This window comes from Drosophila bipectinata, chromosome 3R (assembly GCF_030179905.1).
Source record: "Drosophila bipectinata strain 14024-0381.07 chromosome 3R, DbipHiC1v2, whole genome shotgun sequence".
Classification (NCBI taxonomy): domain Eukaryota; kingdom Metazoa; phylum Arthropoda; class Insecta; order Diptera; family Drosophilidae; genus Drosophila; species Drosophila bipectinata.
The window spans coordinates 1609908-1625274 of record NC_091739.1 but is presented as its reverse complement, the minus strand read 5'-3'; the positions used below and the strand labels follow the sequence as shown (position 1 = coordinate 1625274).

Genomic DNA, 15367 nt, shown 5'->3' with positions numbered 1-15367 from the left:
ACCTAGGTGCGGCTATTGTCTGAAAACCAAGAAACGCTGCCTTCTGCGGCCATTCTCGCTTCCGTTAATTAAATCTCGGTTTAAAGTCACCATAGAAAACTAATGAAGGCTGTGCCGTCTGTTGATCTAATATAATTTTATTTTGTGAGCTTTCGTTGGAGATGAATTAAATCCAGTTCAAATTTCTTCAAATTATTCAAAATTATTCAAATTCAAAATTGTTTTTAATTTTGTTAACTAAGGATTAGTTTATTGACTCCTTTCCCTCAATTCAATTATATTATTAAAATAAACATCCATTTCTATTGTCTGAAAATGTTCTTCCACGTTGTTAAATATTTTGTATAATGTATAATGTATATAAATACAGTAGATTAAGTCCCGACTGGCAGAAAATAAACGTTTTTAAGTTTATTGTAGATAGCGTTTTTTGACTACATTTGCTATATATCGATGAAATAAATCTGATGCTGTTATCCGTCTCCCAATATTTTACTTGTGAAACGACTACGGGAAGCACAGTATTTTATTGAAATAGGCCAAAGATTTTATATAGGGTTCAAATAAGGACTTTTTGTTGATATTTGGCCATGTGATACTTTGTTTGAAAAGTTTGAAGCCTCTTATATCCTTTATACTTTTCCCCTGACTTACCTTTTTTGCACGATGTTTAGTAGCTGAGTTGTTCTGAAATGTAAATTTGGGGCATGAGTAAGATGCGTCTCTATTTATGATAGAAGGTTACTGTTCAAAATCTGTTGGTACTTTTCAGTATTCACAGTTACATCAATTAATGCCAGTTCGCCAACTCCATAGTAACGCGTATTTAATAAAGTCAGAAAAAAAGAACCAAATCGATTTTTTGTTCAGCGAGTATCGGGTTTTTGCAGAGTTTGATGTTCCGAAACAGAATAATTGGCCAACCTATCTTCAGTTATAGGATGGAGTTAAAAAATTTCAGCAAAAGGAATTTTGAATTTCTGTTTCTGAATATCGATATATCGAAAAATATTGTTGCTTATTTTTTTAAAATACTTTCCTAATCTACCGCTAGAGACAGATGGTCTATTGATGATGGGATGCATACAGCAATTTTTAAAATTCTTAGGCTATTTGTATGTATATATTTATGTATGTGTACATATATGTATTCATGAGGCTATGTATACATACATACATATATAGTAAATACCATACCATTGAATTAAATTCTTAGTTAATGATATTTTATTGTATTTATTATTTGCTTCATTCTTAAGTAAAATTGGAAATAAATACATAAATAATAAAACTGGAATATTTTAACAGTGTATTCATATTTCAAACCTATGCCATAATTATTATTTAATTGTAACCGTTACCACTATTTGTTACCACTACTTTTACCATCTAATGCATTTCTTCAGGTTTTTCCTGATACAGTTTTCTTAACTTTTTTTTGAGATTACATTTTAGAATTAGTCGTGTGATGAAAAACTTTGGCAACAAATTTTGCAAGTTACAGTCGCCCAAGTTTAAAACCATTCAATTAATGTCGAATTTCTTATTCTTCGACTGTAAAGGGCCACAAAAATGTGCTGTGATGAGCCCTTTAAGTCTCATATTTACAATTTTTCTAAATAGACTGTTTTACAATTACGACTTAACATACTTTTTTTAATTGGGTAGCGCATTTAAAGAATGGCTTCAAAATATATTAAGTAAATTCTTAAACTCTAATAAGGAAGGCACTTTTTATTTAAAAAATAACACTCACTACGATATTTAATTCTTAAATATCAAGGTGCATTAAAACAAATACGAAACTTAACAACAGGAAATGCACAAAGGAATTGGTTTTTTAGATATTAAATAATTCATTCTTTAAAAATAATTAAATAATAGATCTGTAACTTAATAATTATTCAATATTTAATATTTTTGTTTCAAATGCTTTTCCTATACCTGGTGGGGATAAAGAATTTTTTTACAGCTCATAGTGCGTTAAGTAAGACATGAAAATGACTAATGACTACTAAGAAATGTGACATGATTATATTGCAAAATAATATAGTTTTTCATAATTGTCTTACAATCATAACTTGTTAAACTAACATTCATTAAAAAATGTTGGCTCCACATTTTGACAGGAAAAATTTAGCTAAAATTAGACTATTAATAAGCCTTGAACCTAATTTATAGTAATTCATAGCACTTTCCATTACAGTTTAGAACATTTTTTTGTGAAAGACGGCTTCTTCCCCGAAGAAGGAGTCCTAACCTACGGCTAAGGTTTTCGCGTATTCATGAGGCTCATAGTACATAGTGTTCTGTTATCCGTAGAAGAACTGCGAGCTACCGGACACGCCAGTGGACAACGTCCGCGGGGCGGTGCCATCATAGGAAAGCTGCAAGAGCGGTTTTGTTCGACATAGCGTCGAATTGCCGTTTACTGTCAATCCATGACACATCGGATTGATAGGTAGAGCCGACGGAACTTGTTGCGTTTTTTGAAATGCTGAGGAACCCCCGTTTAAAGAGTTTGGTGGCGTAGGTGTGCTTCTTGGATGCTGCAGAACTCCCATGCTTCCTGCATTTACTATGTACCCGCCTCTGATGGTCGGTGCTGTTGTGTACTGTGCCAGTGAGGTTATTGGAACCATTGTGCCTTTTGAATAATATTGTACTCTAAGACATAAATATGTACATAAATGTCAATCCACAAATACTTACTTATAGTACTACTGCCAGGTGGTGTTACACCAGAGGCGTTGGATCCAATAACTATCGCCGAACCCATAATGCCTGCCACTGCAGTCTGGCGGTTTCCAATATCCGTTGCTACATAGGCATTAGGCGGGATACCTATTAAGTCTGGTGATTGGTGAGCCCCAATTAAAAGTGGAGCTGGGAATAAACCAGGCGCTGATCCAGGATTACTCACTGAGGATAGATGGCCAGGCGGATTGGCAAACAGACTGCTAGTTGCGGCAAATGATAAATAATTCTGCGTAGGAATTGTCTTTTATAAAGGTGATTTGATAAACAGAGTGCAGCACTTACTTCATTCTCCGACACAATAGGTAGAGGCACTGACGATTCCAGGTCGATGTCTGCGTCTATCTCTGAAATGGTATCATTGAATCCGCTCGGTATAATAGTTTCCTCAGCTAATACCCCAGCAACGTCATTGCCTTTTTTTGACGAATTCAAGTGAGTATCAGTAGGTACACCATGACGCTTTTGAAATAATGACCTAATGGCGACGACCATTATGGATAAAAGCACTCCAAGAGAACCCGCGATGAGAAGGTAAATATATAAACGTTCCTGGTCGTCTGGACAAGCATGGTTTCAACAAATTTAAATTTTAATATATCAATTTATAATTTTGCATTTAAATAAAAAAATCATTTTTTGTATACTTATTAATTATATAATACAGCAAAATAACATAGTTTATTTTATAAAATTTAACCACCACGAAGTTTAAAACCTCGAATCCACTCTACGAGGTTTATCAGAGCAAATTTTTTTTTTAATTGGACGGAATTGACTAGTGTTCTTTTTTTGCAATTGGCTATTGAAAAACTCGAATATTCTCAAGGGAAAGGTATTATCGGCAGCTTTCGAAGTTATTATACCCTAGCGGTTTTTACACCCGGTACTCGTAGAGTACAAGGATATATTGTATTCGTGTGCATGTACATATGTAACTTGCCCAACCCCATAACGTATACATATATATATTCTTATTCCGCTTCGGACAGCCGAGTAATGTCCGATTGTCCTCAATAACGCATGGATCTTAGAGACTGGTGAACCTCATGCCTTAGCGTGCGCGGGAAAACACTATATATAGCAACAGAATTAAAAATTTTCTTAGTGCGTATGATCTGAATGAGCCATATATCAAACGAAAGGTATGGCTCTAATTAGATCATTTTTGAATTAGAAATTTGCGAAAATGTGAAATGATTTTGATTCACTAAATTTGGGCTGACTCGCCAGACAAAATATTATTTATAATAAAATTCTAACATTGAATATGCGTCTATTGACCTCAATCCGTCTTTTTGTTTAGAAGTTATTCAAGAAAACCCGATTTTTCATTATCTTTCAATAATAAAACCTAATGTGTACTTTTGTGTCTTTTTTTCTACTTATATTATTTCCCCGATCCTGAAAAAAATTGGAGATGTTAGTTACTTAAATAAAACCAAAGTTGTTTTTACACTTTTTTAAAATACGTTAAAATTTGAACGAAAAAATAAGAACATTTTTTTAAACTTAAATATGCATAACTATATAACCAATAAAAATATCTAATGCTTTATTTTATTGCTTTATTGCATGCTTTATTTTGTGGGAAGGTTTTTAAATATCTATTAATAAAATAAATAAATAAATACACACAAAATACATTTTTTTTTTTCAGGAAAATAATTTTGTTCTAAAATTAGTTGTAATGATTGAAATTGCGTTTGGTTTGGAGATAGCTCTCGAGATTCCCCAACTTTTGATATATCGCTTATATCTGGGATATCTCTAGAACACATGATAGATTGCTGTAAGTGGAGCTTTATATTTTGTGTAGTGACAGTACAAAAATGTTTTTTGATAATCTTTTGATGCCAAACCATTTCTGTGGGAAATATTTTATTGCCAAACTATTCCAATGAATAATCTACACCTACAAATCAAATTTTCCCAAATCGTAAGTTAAATTCAGCCAAAAGTATGCAACAAAAATTGTTGATAAGAATCCATACCGTTAAAGTTTAAACTTAAGGTTAATTAAATTATTAGTAGATTGTTATTAAATTGTTAGTAGAAGAGATAAGTAAAGGGTATTATATAGTCAGTAATCTCGACTAAAGCCGTCCTTTCTTGTTATACCCTTGCAGAGGGTATTATAATTTTGTCCAAAAGTGTGCAACGCAGTGAAGGAGACATCTCCGACCCTATAAAGTATATATATTCTTGATCAGGATCACCTCCTGAGTTGATATGAGCATGTCTGTCTGTCTGACTGTCTATTTCTACGCGAACTAGTCTCTCAGTTTTGAAGCTATCGACTTGAAACTTTGCACACACCCTTCTTTCTTTTTACGCAGTATATAAGTCGGAACGACCGGGATCGGCCGACTATATCCTATAGCTGCCATATAACTGAAAGATCGAAAATGGTTTTCGGTAGAAATACCAACTTTGGTATTTTTGAAGATAGAAGTTTGGGACTTTTTTAGATTCTTTATTATAATAAATTGGGTTATATTCTCATCAGGATTGGCCAAAAATATCCGATGTTTGCGATATATATCCGGTTTTAACTGCAAGGGTATATCAACTTTGGCTATATCCGAAGTTAGCTTTCCTTTCTTGTTTTTGTATTAAATACATACGAAAGTACGTTTGGGACCCCTGAAAATGCGCATACATATGTATATATGTTTAAAATCTTGTTTTTTAATCCTTAAACGAAGGACATAACAAACGAAATCCATAAAAAGGATGACGTTTTTTTGGCTCTTAATCTATTAGCGGCTAGAACTTCACAGTATCTACTGTAAAGCAAATCAGATCATAGGATGCAAACGTCGCGGCTCTGCAATAAAAAGTGTATTTCTTAAAAAAACACAGCAGAAATAAATAGTTTTACATTTTTAAAGAAATTTTAAATAAAACAAGAAGGGAAAGCTAACTTCGGGCGGAGCCAAAGTTGATGTACGGATATGAATCACAAATATTCGATATAGTTGGCGGATCTTTATAAGAACTTTATTATAAAACCTATTTATTAAAACAAAAAATTAAAGAAAAAGTTCGAAGCTTCTATCGTCAAAAACACCAAATTTGGTAGTTTAAGCAAATACAAAATTCCGATCGTTCTGTTATATGGCAGCTGTAGGATACAAAAATGAAATTGGTAGGTCCAAAAAAATTGTCAAAAAATGTAATTTTGAAAAAGTTTAAAGGTATGCAGCTATAGGGTATAGTCGGCAGATCCTTATGAAATTTGGTATGTCTTATTATTCTGCTAAAAAAATTATAACCCAACTCTCTAAGTCTAAAAAAAACCAAGTTATGGCATTTTCGATCAATCAATTATATGGATATAGTTATATAGCTATATATTATATATATTATATATATTATATATATTATATATATTATATATATTATATATATTATATATATTATATAGCTATAGGATATAGTCAAAAGAAAGAAGGGTCTGTGCAATGTTTCATGTCGGTAGTTTTAAAACTAAGAGACTAGTTTGAAACAGACGTGCTTATATCAACTCAGGAGGTGATCCTGATCAATAATATATATACCCTATAGGGTAGGAGATGCCTCCCCTTCACTGCGTTGCACACTTTTGACCAAAATTTTATTTATTTAAATAAAAATTTAAATTTTTAAATGTAAAATTTTAAATTTAAACTTAATAAGATATTAATGAATTGTTAGCCAGGTGTTTTACATTTAAATTGTATTAAAATACCTCTGTAAACTTTACTGGGAATTTATTTCTATAATTCCTTACCCTCCAAGCTAAAATCGGCCGTATGAGTCATTACGTTATCGATCTCAGCAACCAATGAGCTGTTTTTTATGGTCTGGTTACTCTGCAATGTAACACTGGGTCTTGAAATACTTCCTCCGGTGCTATTACGGGTACCAGAACCTGTTGTGTTGCTATACAGCTTTGGAATGGCTTCGGACTCTTTATAGTTCAGTTCATCATCGTAAAGATCGTTGACATCACTCTCAAAATCCTGGGATTCGTCCGCCTCGGTTTCTGATGCGTCGTGTTCTTTAAGTACTTGCATGGGCACTAGACCGGAACAGAAATTACGAAAACGCCTTTTATTAACCTCGTGAGCCTTTAACTCGGCCACAAACACCAGGTTCATACAACACCTGCAGCCATAGATGGGGGCGGTAAGATACTTACCGCATGTGTAAACCACTTTCAAGTACATCCGGGAGTTCTTTTGACAAGGAGTACCAAATGTGTTCGCGTCAGCTGCTAAGTTGCACCGCCGACGTCCGTGGCAAATTTGCATTACTGTCTCCGTTGAGTATGAGGCGAGGCATGCTAAAAAGATAACGACCAGATTAATGAGGGGGCTTGACCCTCCCATTTTCAGACTTACTTTCTTCCCGTACTCCTTGGGGTTGAGGACATTGGATGCTTTCATACTCTGTTCTACCGAAACTTGCGCTATAAATGGCTATCCTCGAATAGGGGTTACACTCGAGCTGGGCGACATCATTGTGACAAGCTACCTTGCTTCGAAACTCATCTGAAAGGTTGATATGATCGAAAATGGAAAATTATCTATCAAAAGCTTAGAAAAACAAAAACCTAAAACTAAAAACCATTGCAACGAGTAATGATTGATTCCACTAATTTATACTTACACGGACGACATTTGTAGGCTATTTCCACGATTTTTCTAAGCTTTGGACAGGGATCGCTAAATAATGAATTGGTGCTGACTGTACTGCTGTGATAGCTGCTGGTCCCGGACGAGTCACCTACTCCGCTTGCGCCTAGGTCGGAGTATTGTGAAGACCCGTAAAACTTACAGTGCTTTTTCTTCTGGCACGCATCAACTACAGTTTGCAGCAAGGAGTACTTCATATATAAATTAGAAAGAGAATGAAAACTTTAAGACATTGGACTAAAGGATAACTAAGGAACTTTGCACATTTTTCCAATGGGATTAGTGTAGATGTAATAAAATGTATAAATAAAGTTAACAACTAACTATTTTAATAAGCGGAAGGGCTTGAAGTCAAGGAATCTCGGTAACATTATTATTATACCCAGTCCTTGTATATTACAAGAGTATTATATATTTTGTCAGCCGAGTCTTTATAGCCATGCCCGTCTCTCTGTATCTATGCGTCTGTTCGTCAAAATTTTGTCCACGCCCACTGCCACCCCCAAAACGGAAGTCTCGTTAAGCGCCAGTTCATTAATATTTTTGGAAAATTTTTTGCTGAGTTTAACCTGAGTTTAAAGTTTAAACTTCAAAGTTTAGTTAAATTGTGGATGGAAGAGGTGAGTACTGAGTTTTTTACCTGCAGTGCGTTCGGCCACATGCAGCTTATTGGCGTATTTTCATTATTTTCGTAATTCTGAATATCTCCAGTTGTACCATTCTCGGCCACCTTTAAACGGGTACTATTGGTTGTGACATCTTTACTTATGGGGGGCATAGTGAATACTGAGCCGAATTCATCACTGAAAATACGTTGGGTTGCTTCTTTCTGCTGCAATGAACCGAAAATGGATCCGCGAAGCAAGTGCTTTTCCTTCCCACGGATTTGGGGACCTTTTTCGCCAGAAACAGGACACAAATCCTCTATGCTGTAGCCATCTGTATAAGTTAAATTCTCACAAATGGTAAGGCGCGTATGAAGAAAAAGATACTACTTACCTTTTGCCACAAACTTGTTGTACTGAGCAAATTCGATGGAAATACTGGTACCGCGGGGACAGGCAATAAAAACTTGTTCTGAGTCACATGCTGCTTTCTGATATGTTCGCAGTGTAGCCGAAAGCAATGCTATTGCAAAGAAAACAAATAAAAATCTGTTGAAATATTTGAATCACCACACTCTAAAGCCATTGGTACTTGGGTTTTAGACATATATCAGATATACATTTTTATACCAATCATTATGAAAAATTAAAATTCTCAAAAAAATTCCTATAATGGAAATTTTTTATCTGCTATAACATTAATTGTTTACTATTTAAAAAAAAAAAATTCAAGGCCATTTACGATTTTTTAGTCTACACTGCGTGCAAAGGAAAAAATAAAATATGTGTGCAAAGTTTGAAGTCGATTGTTTTAAAACTAAGAGTTTAAAATGCCTCTTTAAATATTTAAATAAAAAGATAAATACCTTTAATAAAATTCAAAAGGCGGATAAATAATAAGTGCAAAGGTATGATCCTAAAAAGATTCAAATATAATCAGTCTGCAATAATTTCGAGTCCCTATTTAATAAGCGGAATAAGAAAGCAGTCGGTATAGCCCAGTCGATATAGCCATGTCCGTGTGAAAGATCTCAGACATCATAATTGCAAAGAATCTGACGGATATGCATTATCTATATCACTTGAATAGCGTGGATTCAGTTATCAGATATTCGGTTACCGGGATCCTACTGGAGTGTGGTGAGGCAGAAACATACATAATGCTTAAAAGGTTGTTTGAGACTAACGCTTGGTTAGCTGCCTCCGGGTCCGACTCAGATTATTGCTGACCTTAGCTTGCTTGGCCAGTTTGTTAGCTTTATATTTGAGGCTAATGATTTTTAGACCATTATTGGATAGTCACCTCAATTTTATTATTAGGTTATTTTTTTTATTGCTGTGGCGCCTGTTGTTCCTACTTTGTGTTGGCATAAGGCAACAAATTCCTTAAAAATACAATATATTTCTATGTAAGGGTATAATAATAAACTTATTTTTAAAAAAAGTTTTCCGATTTTTAAAAGGCTATATAGAGTCAAGCCTTACTCTAGATTCGAGATTCAACCGTTTCAAATTGAATGGGTTTTTAATTGTTTAAATATTTATTAAATATCTTCTAAAGTCTAGTCTTATGCTTCTGGCAAAAACGCTTCTTAGAAACAAATACAATTTTTAAATAAAAGGCTATAAAATTTACCGCACAGATCATCCGGATAGACAAGCCCACGGCGGAACCGGAGTTCTAATCAAAGAACGCATCAAACTCCACTTTCACGAAAGGCTTGCAACAAACTTCTTGCAGGCCACATCGACACAAATTCAGTCAAGCAACGGAAGCCTTTCAATCGCTGCCGTTTACTGCCCTCCTCGCTTCTCAATCTCGGAAGGACAATTTATGGATTTCTACAATTCACTTGGGGATCTACAGGAGACTACAATGCCATGCATACGCACTGGGGATCACGTCTTGTGACTCCCAAAAGAAGGCAATTGTAAAATTCAATTGTAAACGTGAGAAATAAACTGGACTATGTTTCCCCTGGAAGCCCCACATACTGGCCAACCGACCCTCGCAAGCTGCCAGACCTTTTTGATTTTTTAGGTGATTTTGATTTTAATCTCGCAATCAAATAAGTGCCAAAGCAGTCTCGGACTATCAGACCACTCGCCTGCTCCTAAAATTTCTACTCCCTAAGAGAAGGAAGTAAACCAAAACAAATACTACAAATTCAATCAGCAAATCGAACAGTTCGTGTGAGAAAAGAGGCGCACGCGTCGTAATTGGCAAAACAGCAGAGATATTTTCTCACTCTTCTCCAACTGGCAATATATAAGGAGGCCCGTTGGAGCAAATCGAGACGAGTCTTTTTAGGAAGCTTGTAGCGTTGAGTTGAAGGACCGCCTTTAGAGAGTTCGACATTCAAGTGTTAGAGCGTTTCTTTTTTTGGTGGTAGTTTGATCTGAAGGACCGCGTCTAGAGAGTTCAACAGCCAAAGAGGAATAAAGTGAACAAGACGGGCGGAAAATGGACCCGTAGCAGGACTGTTCCACTAAAGCCCAGGGTCTAAGAGTCGAGTTGGGCCATTCACGACCACTGCAGGTAGCCTTGCAACGAAGCGAGTAAGTGGACAAGTCTGGCGTACGCCTTGCCGGCTCCTGAATCGCAACGAATAGGCGTGATCCTGCGAGACAAGGATTGTCCGACTGGTGAGCTCAAGCTCAGTGAAGAAACCGATCGGTGACATCCCGATCACCATTCGAGAAACTCCAGATTTGCTAGCGCGTATGCGCTGTGTTTCCTTGGTGTAGCCCGATCCGGAAATCCCGATCCGGTCTCGCTAGCGCGTATGCGCGGCGACGACCAGCGGCCAACTCCCGATCCGGACTCGCTAGTGCGAATGCGCGGTGTTTCCTTGGTTGGCGAAGGCGCAACGCCCAGTTTATGGCCCATCCGAGATTCTAAAGCGCGTACGCGCGCAGGTGTGTGAAGACCAGTCGCAGACGAACCGAGAGTGTGTTCCGAACCGTAGGAAGGCCGTAGTGCAGCCATCGACGGAGCAACAGGAACAGCATCGGCGACGGGGCAGCAGTAGCCACAACAGCAACAGGAACAGCCACCAACGCGCCCGCGAGCTTCGGGCGGACAAATGCCGAAGACGGGGCCGTCGAAGTTCGTCTGAGAACATGGAATAATTTTAATTTAATCAAGAGGTTTCGAAATAAAGGTTTTTGTAACGTTTCTATGCTGTCTGTATTACTTCTGGGCTCGGGCAATCACGTCGAACAATAAATTCAGTGAAACAAACCTACAAGCTCTGTAAGCTAGCCGCGGCAAATTTTTGGGAGCGAAGATAACAAAAACAGTTCGTTACAATTAAAATCTCTAATAAATATGCGTCGATTGACACCTCAATCAGCCCGATCTAAAGTTATTTAAGAAATTCGATTTTTCTTCTTCTTCAAAAAAAATTTGAAAAAATCTTCTCTTCTTCAATAACTATGACAATTCGCAATCAGCGTTAAAAATTTGCAAAAACCTTTATTCACAAAAATTCAATCTTGATAACTTGAGAACCAGTGAAGCTACGAAAACTACATAAGCTAAATAGTTTATGTCATTTGAAAGATTTTTTAATTGTCCAATTCTTTTCCTTCAAGACCAAACATAACGTAGGATAACTTTAGATAACTTTACTTTTAGATTTAAGTTATTGTTAGATAGACTTAGAGTTAGAGACAGGTTTTTAGAGTTAGATAGTTGGGACTTTCTTTGAATTCTATTTTTGGTGACTGTCCATAGAACGACTTACATTGCATAAGAATCGGCCGACTATATCTTATATGTAACTTCCAGATAACTGAACGATCGGAAATGGCCCAAATTTCATATTTTTGAAGATAGAAACTTAAAACTTTCCTTGGAACATTTTTTTTTTTTTTAAATTGATTTTATAATACTTGTACAATTGCGAGTTATATCAAGTCGTAGCGACAACAGTAAACTGTAGCTCCGCCCAAAGAAAGCTAAATCAACCCAAAATAAAAAAAAATTTGTAAGCCTTGCATATTAGTTCTTTGTAAATCTTTATCAAATTAAATTAATATTAATGGAGAAGTAAAAACAACGAGCAGAGGTAAGGTATCGAGAAGCAATCGACGTTTCCCGAACGAAGGGAGCCACGACCTGAACCGGCTGTCGGGCCCAGGATGACACATTGTTTGCTGGCATATCGCTGCGCAGTGCAGATCGTGGCGACCAACTTAGAAAATCCACCCGTAATTGACTAATAAACAAGCGAGTCAGAAAGATAAAATCTCATTTTTAAAAAGGTGGATTCATAATCTTAAGCCTGAAAAGTTCATTAATGAGATGCGTTGTATTTTGAAAAACATTTTTTAAACATTAGTTTGCATTTGCCTAAACTATAATAAATAAATTAAATACGATATACATTTTTAAAAATGTATTTATAGCTTTTATTTTAAATTTAAACAAAAAGGGGAAGCTTCAGTTAATATACCCCTGCAGTTAGTTGGCAGTTTATATTATAAGATATCTATCAGAGAAACTATATCGCAAATATCGGATATAATTCGCCAATCCTTATGATAATTTTCTTAAAATAATCATAATAAACTATCTACATATATTGACTATCGACACCTCTAAGGCATGCAACCAAAATTTCTTTACCTATTCAAAAAATTATTTTTGGTAAATAAAAAGTAACTTTTATTGAAAAATACGCATGTAGTGGACAGAAAGAGTCGCAGGTTCCTTTAATAATTTGTTTGCCTGTAGTTTTTTGAATGAACATTTAAAAAAAAGGTATAGTGGACTTTAAAAAATAATTAAAATAATAATCAAAGATTTTATTTGAGGTGTGCTTACCCAAAGGATCAATGCGAAAAATCACTTCCCCATCCACAACTGCTGTACTAAGGACCCACAAAAAGGGCAGTATCACACTTGTGGCTTGTAAGTAATCCATTATAGGTAGAATGTTGGAAAATACAATAAAAAAAATTGGGCCGCACAAAAATAGGGATTTGAACGGTGACGGAGCAATAAAAACACACGGTTGTAATATTTCGTTTATAGCTTTCTGCTTTCTCCAGTATTTATATTTATTCACTTAAAAATTTAAATATATTTGTTTAATTGAAATTATTGACTTTTGAGCACTATTCACAATCACAGTGGGCGGTCCATATCCAATAATATTCATAAATAAACCTAAAAAATTTTTAGGTGTTTTAAATCATTAGGTAAATATGTACAATAGAATTCATATTTAGATTTTTCAACAAACATTTTTTTTAATACTAGGGCCTAAAATTTGGAGCTATAACTTATCCATCCTTTTCGCCAAACCTTTGGCTATTACCTTAAATGCCGTGGAAATACCAAATCAGCAGGAAATGTTTAAATAAAACAAAGCATAAAGGACACTAAAAGTGTAGCATAACATTTTTTCAGCTCGTTTTTGTTAATTTATTAAATTAAAAACCCAAAGTATCTACGTCATCTTTCTCTGACTTTGAAAGAAAAAAAAAACCGATTATATATGATTGAAGCCTATTAAAGTTTTCAGGTCATTTCCACCTGCCGTCGGAAGGTTTTATTAGGAACGGAAATATATTTCTGTTCAGCAGTCAAAAATTGCAAATATTGCTTTAGCATAAACAAAATTGTTTGACAAAGCCGTTTGGATTTCAAGCACATGCTGACGTGGTTGGATGAACCAAGAGTGAACGTCTAAAGATGTAGGTGACGTTAAGCATACATATATAAATATACGCCTGCAACGATTTTGACATATCTATTTTTCCTTTTCATCTTTTGCGCGTACATTATCCAAATGAAAATATTCTCCTGAGGCAGGAAATTAAAGTGCTTGGAACGGGTGTCTTATTAATAAAGTTTCAATAGAGCTCTATGTATATAATCCATTATAACATCGTCTAGCTAATCAAGGATGGGGACTAATAGCAGCCGTAAATTGAACATCAAAAAATAAATGCGACTTTGACCGTGTTCCACTACACACACTATCACCAATGTTTAAACTGAACTTAAACGATTCTTTAGGAAACTTCATTACTGAATTTCTGGAGGAAACTGCGGGAAAAAATTAAAGCACTGATTTTACGTTAAACAGATGGACGCAGAATGGAAAAGAAAGCTTTTTCTTTGTTTTTTTTATTCATTTTTTTTTTACTTGAATCTTCTATAGAATTATTCGTATTTGGGAAGCGAAAAAGAACAGGAAATGTGTACTTCAAAACTTTTTTACGCTTTATAGGTTCATCACATTTTTTTATTCGTCGTTGTGATGTGAAATACACACATTCAATTCGGAGCAGCCACTCGGTCGGCAGCAGACACGTGTATACTCGACCGTGAGGTGCAGACTGCGAATTTCCGTCGGTCCATTCGCTTTTGGTTCGTTAAAGTACGGTATCCCGAGGACGCTTCACAGTGTAAAATCCAAGTTACTGACCCGAACACTGAGGTATCGACATTGTACTTCCGCGACACAACCGCCTTCTACAAAAGTCACAACGATTTTGAACGGGTCGTCTATGCTGCGATTTTGCTCGGAAATTCAATTCTGGTGTGCAGCGCATGCCCGGAAATTTTCTCTTTTTTTGTGTCGAGGTCCCCGCGACTCCTGTAAAGAGCTTGCTTCAACTTAAGTTCTTGGACACAGGACCATTGGGGTATGGGGAACCCAATATTTTTAGGGAAACCCAAATTTAGGAACCCAAATAACTATAAAATCCGTCAAACCAAAATGAACACGCAAAAATTTAGTTAAAACCTAAGTAGTAAAACTAAAGTATTTATAAGTATGTGTAATATATTTTTCATTTGCTGATATTAAAATGTTCGCCTAATTATTTTACAGGAGAAATCACTAACATTTTTTCTTTCATAAAAAGTTTTTTTTTATCTTACTCTCAGCCGCTTAAAACCAACATTCTTGTAAATTTAGTTGCCTCTTTTTATTCACTTGCAGAGTGTAATTACTATTGTTATTCTGATCTAAAATATATTCTAAATTATAATATATCACGCTGTTTTCGCTGACTTAATTGTTTGTGGCTTGCTTTCGTAATAAAAGTTGTTTTTCACACTTTTTGTATAAGGTTTGAACATTTTGAATTTTGAAAAAAAAAAATATATATATTTATGTACATAATATTTATTAATATAAAATATAAATGATAAGTTTTTTGGCCATGGTTTCTATATTATAAAATCCCTGATCCAAGAGTTTAAGTCATCCAAGTGATACACCCCATTCGCGTATCGCGAAAATTCTAATAGGTATGTGTCGGGTCCTCTAACACATTTGTTTCTTGGTATAAAAATGATGG

At 35.3% G+C, this 15367-nt stretch overlaps 1 protein-coding gene across 5 annotated transcripts; it reads right to left on the bottom strand.

Moving 5' to 3' along the window:
• Positions 1-1286: 1286 nt before the first annotated feature.
• Positions 1287-14537, bottom strand: LOC108130833 (uncharacterized). Of its 5 annotated transcripts, none has more exons than XM_017249472.3 (11): positions 14206-14537; positions 12876-13220; positions 8439-8567; positions 8080-8378; positions 7414-7630; positions 7146-7295; positions 6944-7087; positions 6533-6823; positions 3043-3317; positions 2713-2986; positions 1287-2647 (listed from the first exon to the last, which is right to left on the bottom strand). In XM_017249472.3, the coding sequence occupies exons 2-11, from the start codon at positions 12973-12975 to the stop codon at positions 2313-2315; spliced, it is 2214 nt and encodes a 737-aa protein (XP_017104961.2). In that variant the 5' UTR covers positions 12976-13220; positions 14206-14537; the 3' UTR covers positions 1287-2312. The 5 variants fall into 5 exon arrangements, with proteins under 5 accessions (XP_017104961.2, XP_017104963.2, XP_017104964.2 ...); XM_017249474.3 differs by having other exon boundaries at positions 14299-14537; XM_017249475.3 differs by having other exon boundaries at positions 14335-14537.
• Between the last annotated feature and the right edge of the window lie 830 nt (positions 14538-15367).